A 15,216-nucleotide genomic window follows, 5' to 3' on the forward strand; every position below is an offset into this window, starting at 1 on the left:
TGAAATAAGTAATCTACACATGTTTCAAAGCATTGACTGGCCTGAGCAGCTTTTGGAAACTATTGCATCAGGTGTAGCTGCAGATATGGCTACAAATGAAGGCCCAGCACTTCTGGCTGCTGTGCTCTGTGCCCCAGGCAGCAATGTCCCAATCTACCTGTGGTGTTTGCTTTGAAAATGCTGGCTCAAAGCACAGCAGCTCTTTATGAACTCAGGATTTGTCCAAATGGAGTAAATCCAAAGGTTCATCTAGCCTGGTAGCAGTCTTCTAAAGCATCCAGCAGAAACAGATGAAGTTTGTGGTAAGCCTCACAGTTGCACTTAGCATCATCCCCAGAGGAAGGGTGGTTGTTTTCTTTTCTTGTCCTTGGGATACTGATAGTTTCAAACCGCTCTTCTCCATTAGCAGAACAATTCCCTTTTGTTGCTTTTCCATCCCCTGGATGAGACTCAGTCAGACTCTCTAACTTTTCCTTCTGCCTCACTTTAAACAAGGAGCCTTGCAGCCAATGCTGCTGTCCAAAATGTGCTTGAGTCAGTTCTTCCACCCAGCTGCTGTCTGCCTTTGGGTGCTGCAGAGATGCATGCTGAGTGCACCTGGTAGCAGAGGAGCTCACTTAGGGCACATGGCCATCTGTCTCTACCAATTTGGCTCTTCCAGAACAGTAGGAAATAAGATTCCTTTTGCCGTCCTCCCTCCAGTCCACCTCAGAACATTCTCCCACTCCTCTTGTTGTATGCACTTGCTGCACAGTGAAGCTGGCAAAAGCTGTTATTCTTGCCTGGTGTGATAAGCTTTCCTCTGTCTAGGATCGTAGAATGGCTTGGAAGGGACCTCAAGGATCATCATGTTCCAGCCCCTCTGCCATAGGCAGGGTTGCTGACTGCTAAATCAAGTACTAGATCAGACTGCTCATGGCCCCATCCAGTCTGGCCTTGAGCACCTCCAGGAATAGGAGGTATCACTGCCTCTCTGGGCAGCTGTTCCCAGCACCTTGCCCTCCTCTCAGTGAAAAACTTCCCCCAGCATCTAATCTAAACCTTCCTTCTTTTAATTTAAGGTGATTCTCCCTTGTCTTTTCACTGTCTACCCATGTAAAAAGTTGATTTTCCTTCTGATTACCTGCCTCTATGTCCAGGTAGATGACATCAGGTACCCTTCCTTTGTCCACCGATGCCATCACTCCATCACAGGAAGCCACCAAATGGGTCAGGTGTGACTTTACCTTGGTGAAGCTGTGCTGCCTGGCTCAAATCACCTCCACATTTTGCATGTGCCTTAACATGTCCTCCAGGAGGATCTGTTCCATGATCTTCCCAGGCACAGAGGTGAGGCTCACCAGCCTGGAGTTCTCTGGGTCCTCCTTTCTCCTTTTCTTGTAAACAGGAGTGACATTTCCCTTTTTCCAGTCCATGGGGACAGCCATGACTTTTCCAGCATGATGGAGGGTGGCTCAGCAACTGTGTCAGCCAGCTCCCAACAGAGCCTGATGGCACTGAGCACCAGGGCTGAGCCTTGCAGGGGTGATACTGCATAGCTGTGCTGGCAGAACTGGAGTGCTTTATTTGGTTCATGCTTTTCCTCCAGAACATCTGCATTTCCTGGTAGGTGCCTGCTGCTGCAGCAGGCTGAAATGGGATCCAAAGGCTGCAGATCAGGTGTTCAGTGGCAGGCTGATGCTTTCATATAGCAGCACAGACACCCTGAGCTCAGCTCTGTCTTACTGTAGATTATACTTTGCCTTTGTGTTGTTTCTAAACAACTTCTGGAGCGCTCTGCAGTGCTGGGAGCGTTCATTGTGTCCTTAATGTGAGGAGAATTCACTGTGCTGCAAAGTGCTTGTTTTCTCTCTGGCTATAAGAGTTACGTTGACCGTTGTGGCAATTTGCCCACGAAACAAATGCTGAAATTTACTTCTTAAGGCTTTCTGTCCTTTTGTTGACCACTTTTGAAGCAGTGTTTTACTTTTTTCCCTTGTTTTGTTCCACTTTGCAGAAAAAGCAGAATTTAGGGGACCTAAAACTTCTGTAGTATTTGACTTGTGGCAGTGTATTTCAACCAACCAGTTGGGATGCTGCCCCTCTTCTTATCCCATAATCAGAAACAAAGCTTTAGCTGTGCTCTTTGCTGATGGGAAAGGGGTTGGTACTGTTCTGCCTTCTGTGTCTGCAGTCAGGAGGCATCTGCAAATAGCCTTAAGGTCCTTCTGTCAGCATCTGCATGTGACTTATTGACTCCTGTCCAGTTCACTTCTGAGCAAAAAGAAAAAAAAATGCAGAGGGTGAGCTTTTTTCCTTTTCTTCTAATGTACTTAGTGCTTTCTCTGAACTTTTCAGACTGCACTCTCTGCATTAAACACCTGGGTTTATGTCCAGGCTCTGCTGCAAGCTGGTTTTGTGACTGGCGATGAGTTGGCTGGCTTCTCAGCATTCTGTTTTCTCACTTCCCTACAACTGCTGCAACCTTAAATTTCAGGGATGCATTCTGATGACAATAGGATGCTTTAGTGCAGTAGTGACAGGGAATCCCCTGAGCTGGGCCTGTAACCATCCGGCATGAAGTGTCCTGCCTTTTTCAAGGCTCCTCTGCAGAGCAATTTCTGGTCAGGACACCTGGTTGTGCTTGTAGAGGATGAAGGAGAGGAGAAAAATCCATCTCACTTCACAAATTGGGCTTTTTCTGCTTTATATTGATGGCTTAAAGCAGTTGCCGAGTTAAAGACTGAAGTAAAACCCAGGTTGAATTCAATAAACTCGAGCTGTTAGATTTCTTCCTGCCTCTGAATGAACATACTTCAGATTGTGCTGCCTGCTTTCTAAGCAGCCCTTCTACACAGTGTAACAGCATGCTTGCTCAGGATTATTGAGATGTGTCAGCTGCGGTCTGTGACAAGGAGCTCAAACAGGATTGTGGTCTCTGGTGTTCACGTTGCCCCTTGGCAGAATCTGAAAGGGGTTTGAGACTGCTGTAACAAACATGACATCCCATGTATGGGCACAGCAGGTCCTGCTGGAATCCCATGGGGTGGAGGTTTGAAAGCAAAGCATCTTCCCAAAGATTCTCCTCATTGCAGCCTCTCTTCTCCACTCGCAGATAATCTGCATGGAGATCTTTACCGTAAATGGTAGAGAGTTTGTGTGGTTACTGTGGGCAGATGCTCGTGATGCTTTGCCTGGTGAGCAGTACATGATGTTTTGTCGTGATGAAATCGCAGGACTTCGGCCACAGGCCCGCTGCAAGTGAGTCACAGCTGAACGCATCAATGTACATTTTTGATGATTGGATGTTCTATTTTCTTTCTAACATTGCCCCAAATACAGTCCTTTTCCTTAAAGGAAGCTTTCTTGTTGCTCGTTTACCTTATTTGTGCCTTTTTAATTGATTGCAAGGTAACGATACAGCCCTTCACCCAAACACTCTGTGACTGGTGCTATCAGACCCCTGTTAATAACTTACCCCAGAACCTTATCCTGTTTGCACCAGTTCCATCTAATCAGTGCCTTACATTTCTCTTAGCCTTGATGTTCTTTAGCATTTGAAAGAATGCACAATTTTTTTCCTCCATCCAAAGCAAGCTGCATGCAAGGCTGTTCCAGCTCCTGTAGAGAAATCGTTCCTTGGTGTGCACAAACTAATCAGAAGAGCCTTGGGGTGGTACCACTGCACATGATGTTTCTATGAAGAATTTGTAGCTGTATCTGCTGGAGTGTGCAGGATTTTATCCCAGGCTTGAGAAACTGGATTCCAAAAACACCTTCCTGAAATATGGTCTAAGAGTCAGTGTAGGAGAGCAGTCCTGACCTGGTTCAGTTGATATGATAACCTTGCCAATACCAGCTCTAGTGTCTCTAGACAAATGAACAAAAACCCTTGGAAGCTCAGCTGTAAAGTTACTGTCAAATTACTGTCTAATAATTTTACTGATAGCCCATTTAGTTTAAAAGGAGTTGCTTTGTTTTTTCTTCTGAACTGCTTTCTCCTCACTTTGCAAGGAAAGAAATTGAAAAGCAAAGAGGGAAAATCTCACTTCAATGTGAGAACTCCTTTATTGTGAGGGTGGTTGAGTGCTGGAGCAGGTTGTCTGGGGGGGGGGAAGTGGGGCTGACATCCTTGGAGGAAGAAATTAGAAGCCCCACTGGACACAGTCCTGGATGATGTGCTCAGGTGGAGCCTGCTGTGAGCAGGAGGGTGCAGTGTGGGATCCTTAGGGTCCTTTCCAGCCTCACTTTAACTGGGATTGGGGGAGTTTCTCGAGTGTTGTTGTACTAATGATGGCTCAGCTGAGGAAACAACTTGGAATTAGCCCTATGGAACAACACTGCTGTTGTATTGTGCTTGTTGCAGCACTTTGCAGGCTAGCAAGATTCAGGATCAGTCCTTTCTCTGCTGTGGGTGGTTCAAATGTCTCTTCCCTGCCTCTGGCTCTTCCCTTAAGTCCATCTCAAAATACACTTTTGGTTGTGGTCCTTACAGCAGACATAAGTGAGCTGTACAGCTTTTGGCACTGTCACCAACCACCTCCCGCTACGTGCTCCCAGTTCTGGTCCAGTTGCAGTCTGGTCTGCTGATGGCTTGTTTACAAGGCTTTGTTCTGCTTGAGGAAATACCCAGGGTAAGGAAGTGCTCTCAAGGCTGAGGGTTCTTGAGCAAGGAGCTGTTGCTGTAGCTCCCGTCAGCTCAGCTGTGTGACGTAGCCTTGCGGTGGGTTTTGTGGTCTCAGCAAGGCAAGAGTGCATTTCTGCTAAGCTCTGTTTAAAGCCTTGAATGCTGAAGGCCCTGGTGCCTTGAGTTCAGGTAACCAGATGCTTGTGGTGCACCCAGCAAGTTTTCCCATGGTTGGTTGTTCTTAACTTCCATCACAGTGATATAATGTGGATCAATAGTGATGCCATCTGCTTAAAGCTATTCCTGCTGTCATCAGCACTGATAAATCTTTTCAGATTGCCGTGGGAAACAGCATGTTGGTTTCTGAGGGGAAAATAACATCAGTCCTTTCACACTGTACCTTTTCCTGCCATGTTCTCTAGCCTTGAACATCTCTTAGGTAAGCAGACATGGCAGTGAGCTGGCTCCCCAGCTATGAGCTTTCTAAAATCCCTTTGGTTTGGTATGATGCAGTGGACCAGGCTTTCACAACGTGTTTTCCCAACCCTTTCATGTCATCTCCAGAAGTGGCTGCTCCAAGAGCACTGTGTAAGGAACCTGCTGTCAGGTTTGGAATTGAGACTCAGCTCAGTGCTTCTAGGAGCAGGTGGTGGACTTCTGCATCCTTGTTGGGCATGTGGGGGTACAGGCTAAAACTGAACCGAAGGAAACTCTTTGTCTGCTGGGGGAAAAGAAAAAATCTCATTGTAAGGAGGAAAAAAATGGCTATCAATGTGCTTGTTTCCTTAAGCATGCACTTGTTTGGAGTGTTCAAGCCTTGCAAAAGCATAGGTACTCACAGTGGTGGCTTCCTGTTTTTGGTGGTGTTATTGCAGTTGTCCCTGGATTGTTGCTGTTAGTGATGTGATGCAGACTGAACTGATGAGGAAGGTATTGCTAATCAGCTCTGACCACACACTACTGATTTCTCTTTTCTAATACCTTTGCTCAGCAGCACTGCAGAATCCCATCTGCAAGGCCCTTGCAGCTTCTTATTTAAATGGCAGATTCTCATTCTAGCCCTCTGTTCCCAGGTGCTCATCTGAAGATGCCTCCTGTCCCTGTGTGTCCACTGTGTCCTTACAGTGGCCCTCCACAGTAGGTTACCCCATCCTCTTTCTCTCCTGTTGAGAGCTCTGTTCTGCTCCTGGTTTCCATTCTCCTCAGCTCACTGCAGGCTCCTGTTCTCTCCCCTCTTCCCAAAGCCCTTCTCCTCGTGCTCACCAGTGCTGGTGCTTCAAGAACAGCGAGAGGCTTTTATCCAGCAGATGCAAAGCTGCTTGCAGTGTATAGCAGTGAGAGTTTAATACCCGTTAGATGAATATATTCTTGGAAGCTCGGTTGGAGGGATTTTGGATTCTGCTGGATGATTCTCATTAGTTCCCAATGAACAGTCTGAAAAATACAGCAAAATTTCCTATCTCACTTCTGAGGAGTTGTGAAGCTTTTTTGAGATCGTGGAGCAGAGTGGGCATCTCATAAGTCTGCTTTATAAGGAATCCACCTCCTTCTTTTCCAGGGAGAATACAGATAAGCTATTTTCTCCACATTCCCCTCTCCTCACCCTAATCCCAGTGATCCTAGCAACAGGTGCCAGAAATCGAGACTGGCTCAGGCAGAAGGATGGATGATGGGATGGGCAGCAGGATCATTTGTGTCAGTTCTCCCCAGCTGTACTTCCAGATTAGAATATCACTGGACTGTAGAGTTCCTGGGATGCTGAGCAGATGGATGTGTCGTGCCTTAGGCCTGGGCTCTTCCACAGAAGAAAGTTCAATAGTGTTACCTGTGAAATGCAAAGTCTTGCTGTTCCTTGCCTGGAGACACGTTTGGGCTTGTGATCTGGGGCTGTACCAGTCTGTCCCTGCAGGGTGAAGGAGGGAAAGGTCATATCCACCTTGCAGGTGGATCAGGAGTCAGCACTGGGGTTGGGGTTTGTGCTGAGCTCTCTGGGGCTGATGCAACAAATGTTTCTGCAGGTAAAAGTGCCCAGAGCTGCCAGGAGGGCCAGGCACGGGGGCAGGGTGGTGGGAGGGAAGGGCAGCACTTTATGCTTCTCGTCTTCAGCTTGGCTGAGAGCCTCTGTGATCACACCTGGACTTTTTCTCCTTTTCAGGGATGCTTGAATACGACCCAGCCAAGAGATTTTCAATACAGCAGATAAGGCAGCACAAGTGAGTGTTCAGCTTCTTCCTATTAGTCATTCTCTTTCTGCTTCTTATGCTAATGTACCTATGCTATTGCTCTCAACTCATTTTTCCTTTTGACAGCAGACACATGGAAGTCACTAGATAACCTTCCTCCAGCTCTGCTGGAGCTCTGGCAACATCCATTTGGCTTTTTTTTCCCCTCCTATTAGAGCATCCGGTTAGAGCATTTGAATTGCTAACGAGTAAATAATGAATATGTTGAAAATATGTTCCTAGTGTGACTGGTTCTTGATAATTAAGGGTTCTGGGTAATTTGTTTCAGAGGTCAGCTAGCACTGATGGAGCAGGGGTTCCCTGAAGCTGGTTTCAGTAATGTGTTGGTTTTCTGGACAGTCTGGTGACAGAAATATCCCTTCATATTTGCTCCATATGGAATCAGTATGTTCCAGGACAATGGGATTTTTTCTTTTTCTCTTTAATGTCATCCTCCTCCTTCCCCCAAATCCTCTGCTTTATCCTTGCCTTTGTCTGGGAGGGGGGAATAGGGGGGGAGAGGTCGTTATCTCTGAGGTTTTTTTTTTTTCCCTTTTTTAAAGGATCTGTTTGAACATGCTGCCTCTGAGCAGAGATTTCCTGGGCGGATAAAAGTACAAGAACAAAAAAGCATCATAAGGATGCTTCAGCGCGGAGGCTGCATTAGCTTATCTCCTGTTTGAATAGGAAGTGCTTCTGAGGACATGCAGAGCTGCCTGCTGGACCGCAGATGCTCAGCAGAGGTCCTGCCTACAAGCTTGCCCAGAAAGCTTCTGGGAGCCTTGTAAAAACAAGGCTCTGATCCTGTAAGGCAATGGGCCTGCTTTGTGCTGCCTGCGGGCAGGAAGAGCACTATTTTTATTTTTTTTGTTTGTTTCTCTTTAAAAAAAAGTGGCAGTGGGTAGCAGTGTGCTGTCAGATGACGATCCCTGGTAGCTGTTATGGCATGGGAGATGTCTGCAGGAGCTGTAGAACAGAAGCAGACAGGCTTGAACTGCACTGGTGTTCTGCAGAGGAGCAGCTGCAACTGTCCCTGCAAAGATCAAAGGGGCTGGGGGGGGGGCAAGCCTCATGTAGCTGCCTGGGTAATTAATTAAGCAGTCAGGCAGAGTCTTCTAATCGTCTCCAGGTGCTGTGCATTGGTTGTTTCACTGGGTCTGGGAGATGATAGGAGCAGGCATTTGCTTTTCAAGAGTGCCTTTCCCCATGCACATGCTTCCCAGTAAAATAGTGGGTTACAAAAGACACTGCTTGGGGCTGGCCTCTTAAATGCTGCACAGCATTTAAAAACACCATATAGAGCTGATCTTGGAAACAATAGCTCTTGCTGTTAGTGAGTCCTTCTGCCATCTTCCTCTGAGGGCTAGAGAGCTTCAAGTTAGACAGCAAAGCACTGTATCCCTTTGTGGTGCTTTGTAATGAAGTAGTTGTGCTCATTGCAGTGATGTTGAGTGGTGAGCAGCTGCCACGAGCTCCAGCTGATGCCTTGTCAGTAAGCACAGTGAGGAAGCAGGGCAGGAATTAACCCTGTGGAGCAGATTAGCAGGTATTGCAGTGAAAACACAAATGCCAAAAGCTCTTGTTCCTTAGCAATACTGTGGGTCCAGGTGCTGCACTGAGCTGCCCCTAAGCTTGGGCCAGTGTAGGTGGTTCTCATGTGTTACTGTCTGCCAGGATTTGAGCTGCTTACCCAGCTCCTTATATACCTGGTTTTAGCAGGGAGCTTTTGCATCAGCTCTGAAGCCAAGAGGTTTCTCTGGAGACCCTGCCTGGAGGTAGCAAGCAGGAGGAAGTAGAGCGTGCTCCTGGCATGGGGGGCAGCAGCATCTCTGTGCTGTGTGGGCACAGCCTGCCTTCTAATTGGGCACAGCTGCTGCTGGTGAGGCTTTAATCTCATAGCACCAATAGAGACTGAAGAGAGTCTGTACCTGTGAACACAGGAGCATTTCCAAGGTTTAGACTCTTATTAGTTTTCTGTGAGCTTAGCCAGTGCTTCTTAACAGGCTTTTCTCCCCTATTAGTAATTGCCTCCTTCCTCCTGCTGTGGCATCCTAATAATTACATCACACACGGCAGAGCCTGCAGCCCTGGGCTTCGGATGTGGCTGTCCATCTCCTTTTTGTGGGGCAGCACTGTGCTAAAGAATCCGGCTCAGTTCTCTCCTTTTTTTTGCTTCTTTAAATAGAAGCTTTGCCCTTAGCTTAACCAAACCCTGCTTTATTTAAAACCGAACAAAGCAATTGGAGGGACAGCAGGCAGTCATTCAGATACTGTCAGAGGGTTTTGGGAAAGCATTTTGGTAGAAAGTGCCTTAATTTCTAGAATTTGTAGACATCTGGTTGGGGTGGAGGGAGATGTTCAGCAATGATTTTGGGTTTCTGGACTCCTCTTAGCCCTCCTGAGCTGCATGGATGGCTGAGTTTCTCCTTCTGTACAGTGATGCCTCTCTTCTGGTGCAACATTGAGGGTATGAGGCTTTATCAGTGGACGTGGGGAATGCTGAGCAGGAATTGAGTGCTGCTTGGTGAAGCACTGTAGCTGCTGGAGGCAGCTTGATGGGGCAAAGCACATCAGTTCCTCCCTTTGTTCTCAAAGCTATTCTCAATGCTTTTCCCCTGCAGTGGCAGCCCTATCTGGAGAATTCTGTAGGAAGAATCTGCTCAGTGTTGCATCTGCCAGCTGCCTTCCTCCTCTCCTCACTTTTGCAGCTGAATTCTCGCATGAAATTCATGTTTCAGCATTTTCTTGTAATTCAGCAGGACTGAGCTAACTTCTCCCAGCCCATTTCTTGAAGGTTTGAAAAGCATTTCAAAGCAACGCATGCAGTGCAGACCCAGGATTTGTAAACTGAAATGAATTAAAACTCTCCTAGCCTGTCATCCAAGTTTCTGAACCACCAGAAGCTGACCCCTGAATAACAATGAACAAGCCTTGAAACCTGCTTTTCCCAGAAGGATCTGGGGAGGATGATGCTCAATGAAAAGTGACACTTTTAGTTCACCTCCATGACTGTTGTGTACTCCTGGGTGGGGGTGTGGAGCAGTGAGGATGTGCTGCTGAGAGCCAGGGAGAGAGCAGCCCTCTCCCTGCAGATCATTCATGGTCTGCTCTCTACCTCGTGCCTTTGCTGAAGGGCTTAATGCTTGTACACTGCAGTTTGTAACTAATTCACTGACCCTGCTGCAGCACTTAAAGTGATGAAGTGGATGCAGAATTCTACCTCTGTCCCCTGTTTCCAAGGCAACCATCTTGCCTTCCTTCTCCAGAAGTGTCACACATAATTTGTTCAGTCATAGATACGTTTGCAAGAGTTTATAGCAAGGAAAGGAAGGCACCTCCAACTCTTGTTAGCAGCGCTGCTTGCTGACATGCTGTGCTGCTCCTGACTCCAGGATCACCTCAAAGGTTGGAAACACGGAGCTGCTGGGTGCTGGGCTGTGCTGCATACCTGTGCACTGCAGCTCTGGGGAACCCCCTCTGTCTGTCTGGATTCCTTTTCAGATGCTGAGTTTGCTCCTTGGCTTCTGTGCCTGACTTGGAGGGGTTTTCCTTAACCTGCCCTGTGGTGCATGTACTTCTGGACTCTTCCACCCCTTTGCTGTGGTGTCATGCAGGGATCTCTCCGTGTGTTGGCGATGTGAGCTCTCTTCCTTTCCTTTCCTGCACAGGCACCTGGGTCTGTTTCACTTCCCTGTGGCAGGCACATGGGAGGGAGGGAGGCTTTGGTTCTTCTGCCCACGTTTTGCAGATCAGTTTCGTAACGTGGCTGTCTGCTGCGTGAAAGGAAAGTGAGTCTCCATCTGTGCACAGAACACCTCTCCTCTCTCCGTAGGAGTCTGAACTGTGACCTTTGGGTCTTCCATCAGTGAGGGGGGAGCTGCTTCTCTTACCTGTTTGGTTTTTGGTGTTGTTTTTTTTTTTTATGAAACTGATCTGAGGAGCAGAGCACCTCCTGCTCCAGGAGTTGGAGCAGTGGCTGCAGGGGCCGTGCTGTGTGTCTGCTGAGCAGGGCAGACGTGCAGTTGGCTGCTTCTTGTGGTGACTGTGACCTTTCTGTAAGCTTGGAGCCTTCAGGCAGCACCATGGGAGGTGGCAAAGCTTTCATAGCTGCTCCTCGCTGGCAGGACATCGATCTGCAGCCTGACATCTGCTTGCAGAGAAGACTGTCCATATCCAAAACAAGCAAACTGAAATATTTGTGGCCTAGAATGGGAAGTGAATTAGCTGTAAGCATTCGGAAGAGGCAGCTGTGCTTACTGATTCTTATTTTAACCTTGCTTATACCAGAACTTGAGAAGAGCAGTGTGATGACTTCTGATATAAAATTCGAGCTGGGAAGCTGCAAAGCAGACAGACTCAAGAAGCACTGGTTGACCCAGATCCTTTTTTTTCATTCAGCCCTTGACCCTTGTTATCTTAGCTCCCTGTAGATCATAGCAGCTCTGTCTGGACTCTGCTTCTTATCTGGCAGGTTCACAATGAATGCTGTGCTGCTGTCCAGAGCCCACGCTTTGCAGGCGTTCTTAACAAGCTTGCAAAGTAGTGAGAGGTGATCTCTGCTGCTGCTCCCTTTGCTCAGTTTTAAGGCCTGGAAGAGGCTAAAACAGCCTCACAGGCTGCAGGCAGTGCTTCTGAGATCTGCAGAAACTTATTTTCCCTTAACTGATTAAACAGCAGCCTGCTGTAACACTAGGTAAGTTGCTGTGTGTGCTGGTGCAATTGACTCAGAAATCACTGGTAAAATTGTTTGGGAATAAATGATGAAATAGACACTCTGTCAGCAGTGCTCTGACCCAGGCTGTGTTCTTGTGTTGGTGAAGGCAGTGAGGGAGTGCTCAGTTCCATCCACAGCACTGATGGGAACGAAGCTGCTCTGTGGCTCAGCCAGTGGTCAGCAGCACCTTGAGCCAGAGTAGGGCATTTGTGGGAGCCTGTGGTCCTCAGCTGAGCAGCAAATCTTCACTAATCACATTTAGTGCCGGTGTAGAGAGCAGCATCTCTGTCCCTACTGGAAAATTGCTTGCCAGGAAATGCTCTGCTACTCCATAAAGAATTGCTTGAGGCTCCTTCCAAGAGGTCTTTGATTTTCTTAGAACTTCAATGAATTTCTCTGCTCACTCTATAGCCTCATTACCATGTATGCATATGCAAGTATTTGAAATCACCTCCCGGAGGATGGGATCATTATGACTGGAGTACAGTGATTCAGGTTTCAGCTGTTAATAAAAACCTATTTTTACTCTCCTGGTAAGTAGGACAGAAGGAAAGAAAGAGGCAGAGCTAGTGTTTTTATTTTGCTGCATTTCAGCTGCTGGAGATTTGTAGGCTTTCTCCCTTTAAAATATTCCTTTCTTTGGCAGTCATTCTGATCTCATTTCTCCAGTATATTCCATTCTCTTTGGGTCCCTGGCATTTAGTTTGGTTCCCTTTAGCTCCAGTGCCCCTGGCAGGAATAGCTGATGGCTGTGCTGGATGCTCCTGCCAGGCTGGGTCAGCCCAGGCGATGTGTGCTATCTTGGCAGTCAGTTCCTTGATGAAAGCAGTCTCCCAAGGAAAGGAAATCAAATGATCAAATTAGGAGCATTGTGTGCCATGCTCATCACTAAGGAAGCCAGCCACAGGATTTGCTAAAACCATTGGTCCAAATCTAGTTATGCTGGTCCTGTTGGCTTCTTGAACTTTCCTTCGCTCTTGTAATGCTGCTCTGTGCACCAGAGGTCAAACTTAACACATTCTGTCGCCTTCCCAAAGATGCTGCTTTCACCAGGCTGCTGCTGTAGGAACGTTGGTGGATCCTTGTCAGTGTCTGGCTGGGATGTGCTGACCTCCCAACGACTGGGGCTCATTCCTCCATGCAGACTGAGCAGGGAAGGGCCAGATGTGGTTCTGTGCATGACAGCAGCGTGCTCAGTGACAAGCCACAACAGCTTTCCTGTTGGAACTTCACCTGCTGAAGCAGGGACTGCCTCACTCTTTGGTACTGCAAGAGGCAAGGTGCTGCCTCTCTCCACAATTCAATCTCATTGCAGAGGAATGCTGGAGGGTCCCAGCTGTGAGGCAGGGCTTTGAGCAAAGGTCCATCCCTCCTTTCAATCCCAATTGTTTCATCCCAGTAGTTATGCTTTCATTCATCTCCTAACTCCTTCCTTTTGCTGAGTGACTTTATTAGAATGCCACTTTTGCAAGAGGTGAACAGACAGTGATATTTTTAGCTTTCTCTGCTTTTTGAGGGGTGTTTTCAGTTGATTCCAAGGTAGCACACTTTGGTGGCCTACAGTAGGAAATAAGAGCAGGGGAAAAAAGGCTGCCTCCTGCTGTGGAAGGGTCTGTGTCCCTTTGTGCAGATTAGTGGTGTCCACACAGCACTTAGCAAGATGCAGTTGATATGATGAGATTGTTTCTTTTCTTGCTGTGCAAGACCAGGAAGAATGGGTCCCAGTGCTCAAATGGCATCCAGCCCACAGTGCAAGGGGGAGGGGGTTGATATCAGTGCCCACCAAGAAACCAGACTGTGTTCAGGAGATGGTTCTGAATGTGGGAACCGTGGATATGCTCTACCTGCAGTGGCATGATGTTGCCTTGGAAGTTCTCTCTAACTCCACGTACCTTTGAATCGGGGTGGAATGGGGTCATCCCATACTGCTGAGGATTTCTTTTTGCCTTCTGAAAAGTGAAGCTGTCCTGATGAAATTTTACTCTTGGACTCTTTGTAGTTGGTTTCGTAAGAAACATGCTCAGGCAGAGACTCTGGTGCCCATACCTCCTAGCCCAGAAACAAAGGACAAGTGGAGAAGTATGACGGCGGTGCCTTATCTGGAAGATCTGCATGGCTACAATGAGGACGAAGATGATGACTTGTATGACATTGAAGATGATATCATCTACACTCAGGACTTCACAGTACCAGGTAGGAGAGAATGATGCTGGGATGAGAAGGACAGAGGTGACTCTTCCTTTGTCCATTTAAAGTTTTTTAGGAAAGGTCTTGGGATCTGAATGCATCCTCTCGGCAGTGGAAGAGAGTATTGATTATTAAGTGATGTGAATGACTCAGTGAGTGAGCCGTGATGCTCTGGATGCTTTGGTCCTTTATTTAATCAGCCAGGATGTCCCTTCCTGTGTGCTGCCCATCTGCTGATTTCCTTCCTTCATCCAGTAATAGCTTGCTCCTGCTGAACTGTTGTTCAAGCACACTTAATTCTCTTGGTTGGCTTTGCTAGACTCACTGAGTTATTTTGGAGCACAGCCCTGAAATGACTCAGTGTTCAGAATAGATGGCACATCTGGGAGAGAAGGGTGCTTGTAGCCTTGTGCTGAGCCTTTTTTTTTTTAAATGCTCTAGTCTTGGTAACTCAGTGTTAGAATTGTCCCTTTCTTTATGGGGGGACTTCCTGTTGTTTTAAGGTAAGCCAACCAAGTAAGTAGAGGGGGGTGTGGATTCAGCCATGTGGCTTTTAGAGAGTGGTGGTGATTGAGCTCTATTCTCTCTCTGCCCCCTCTGCACTTGTGAGCAGCAGACTGAAAGCATTTCCGTGCTGCCACTGAAGGCAAAGCTCAGCTTTCCAGCTCTCATAGCAGCAGTGCTGATTCACTTCATGACGGCGTGACAGGAGTTATTTGGCTGAGCTTTCCATGGCACAGGGAAAGCCCTGGTTTCTGTAGCTTAAGGCTAACCACGCTGCTTTGGTTTCTTCCTTAATGACAGCTCAGTTGGCTTCTGTGGATCTCAGTGAGTCTGATTTTTACCTGTGCAGGATTCTCATACCTGAAGGCCCTGCTTTTTCTCTTCATTTTCTGGTTAGGTGAAAACTTTTTGAAGCACGAGCACAGAATAATTAAGCATTAGGCCTTGAATAGCAATAAACCTCCTTGTGCCCAGAACTCCTTTGGGAATACCTGAAACTTCTTTGAGAGAACCCCAATTGCCCCTCCTGGCAGAGCTTTCCAAGGGGAGAAGAGCTGAGACAGCTTAGCTTAGAGCCAGGCTCACTGGGCCCTGTGCTGGGTGTCACCCCTGGATGCCAGCCCCAGCTGGGCTCTGCTCAGCTGTGCAGACACATGGGTAGTATGTGGTTGTAGGTGGAGCCTCCTGAGATGAAGGGAGCCACATCAAAGTGAAGCAGATGTGTTTCCAAGTGCTGATTCACTGGTGACAACTGGGTAATTTATAACCTTTTCTAATTGAGATGATGTCCTGCTGCCAGCTGGGTGACCTGCAGAGCTCTGTCCTTTGCTCTATTACATCCCATAGGGTTTTCTACTAGAGTGTGACCAGAGATGGACCTTCCCTCTTAGCCTATGGGGGCTTTATGAAAGGAGGCATCCTTTTAAAAAATGTGGTAGGCTCTCAGAAGCATGCACTTGATTGCTAGGGCCTTGCTAAGTACA

General features: G+C 47.5%; 1 protein-coding gene across 3 annotated transcripts in view; it reads left to right on the plus strand.

The window, feature by feature from the left end:
- STK11 (serine/threonine kinase 11) overlaps window positions 1–15,216 on the plus strand; it is a 35,338-nt gene that overhangs the window by 14,389 nt on the left and 5,733 nt on the right. For all 3 annotated transcript variants that reach the window (XM_031604198.2, XM_031604199.2, XM_090126213.1), the window contains exons 7-8: window positions 6,762–6,819; window positions 13,542–13,735. In XM_031604198.2, the coding sequence (XP_031460058.1) occupies window positions 6,762–6,819; window positions 13,542–13,735 (252 nt within the window). The remainder of the gene's footprint in view (window positions 1–6,761; window positions 6,820–13,541; window positions 13,736–15,216) is intronic.

Source organism: Phasianus colchicus, chromosome 28, assembly GCF_987193195.1.
Source record: "Phasianus colchicus chromosome 28, bPhaCol1.hap1.1, whole genome shotgun sequence".
In the NCBI taxonomy this organism is placed as follows: domain Eukaryota; kingdom Metazoa; phylum Chordata; class Aves; order Galliformes; family Phasianidae; genus Phasianus; species Phasianus colchicus.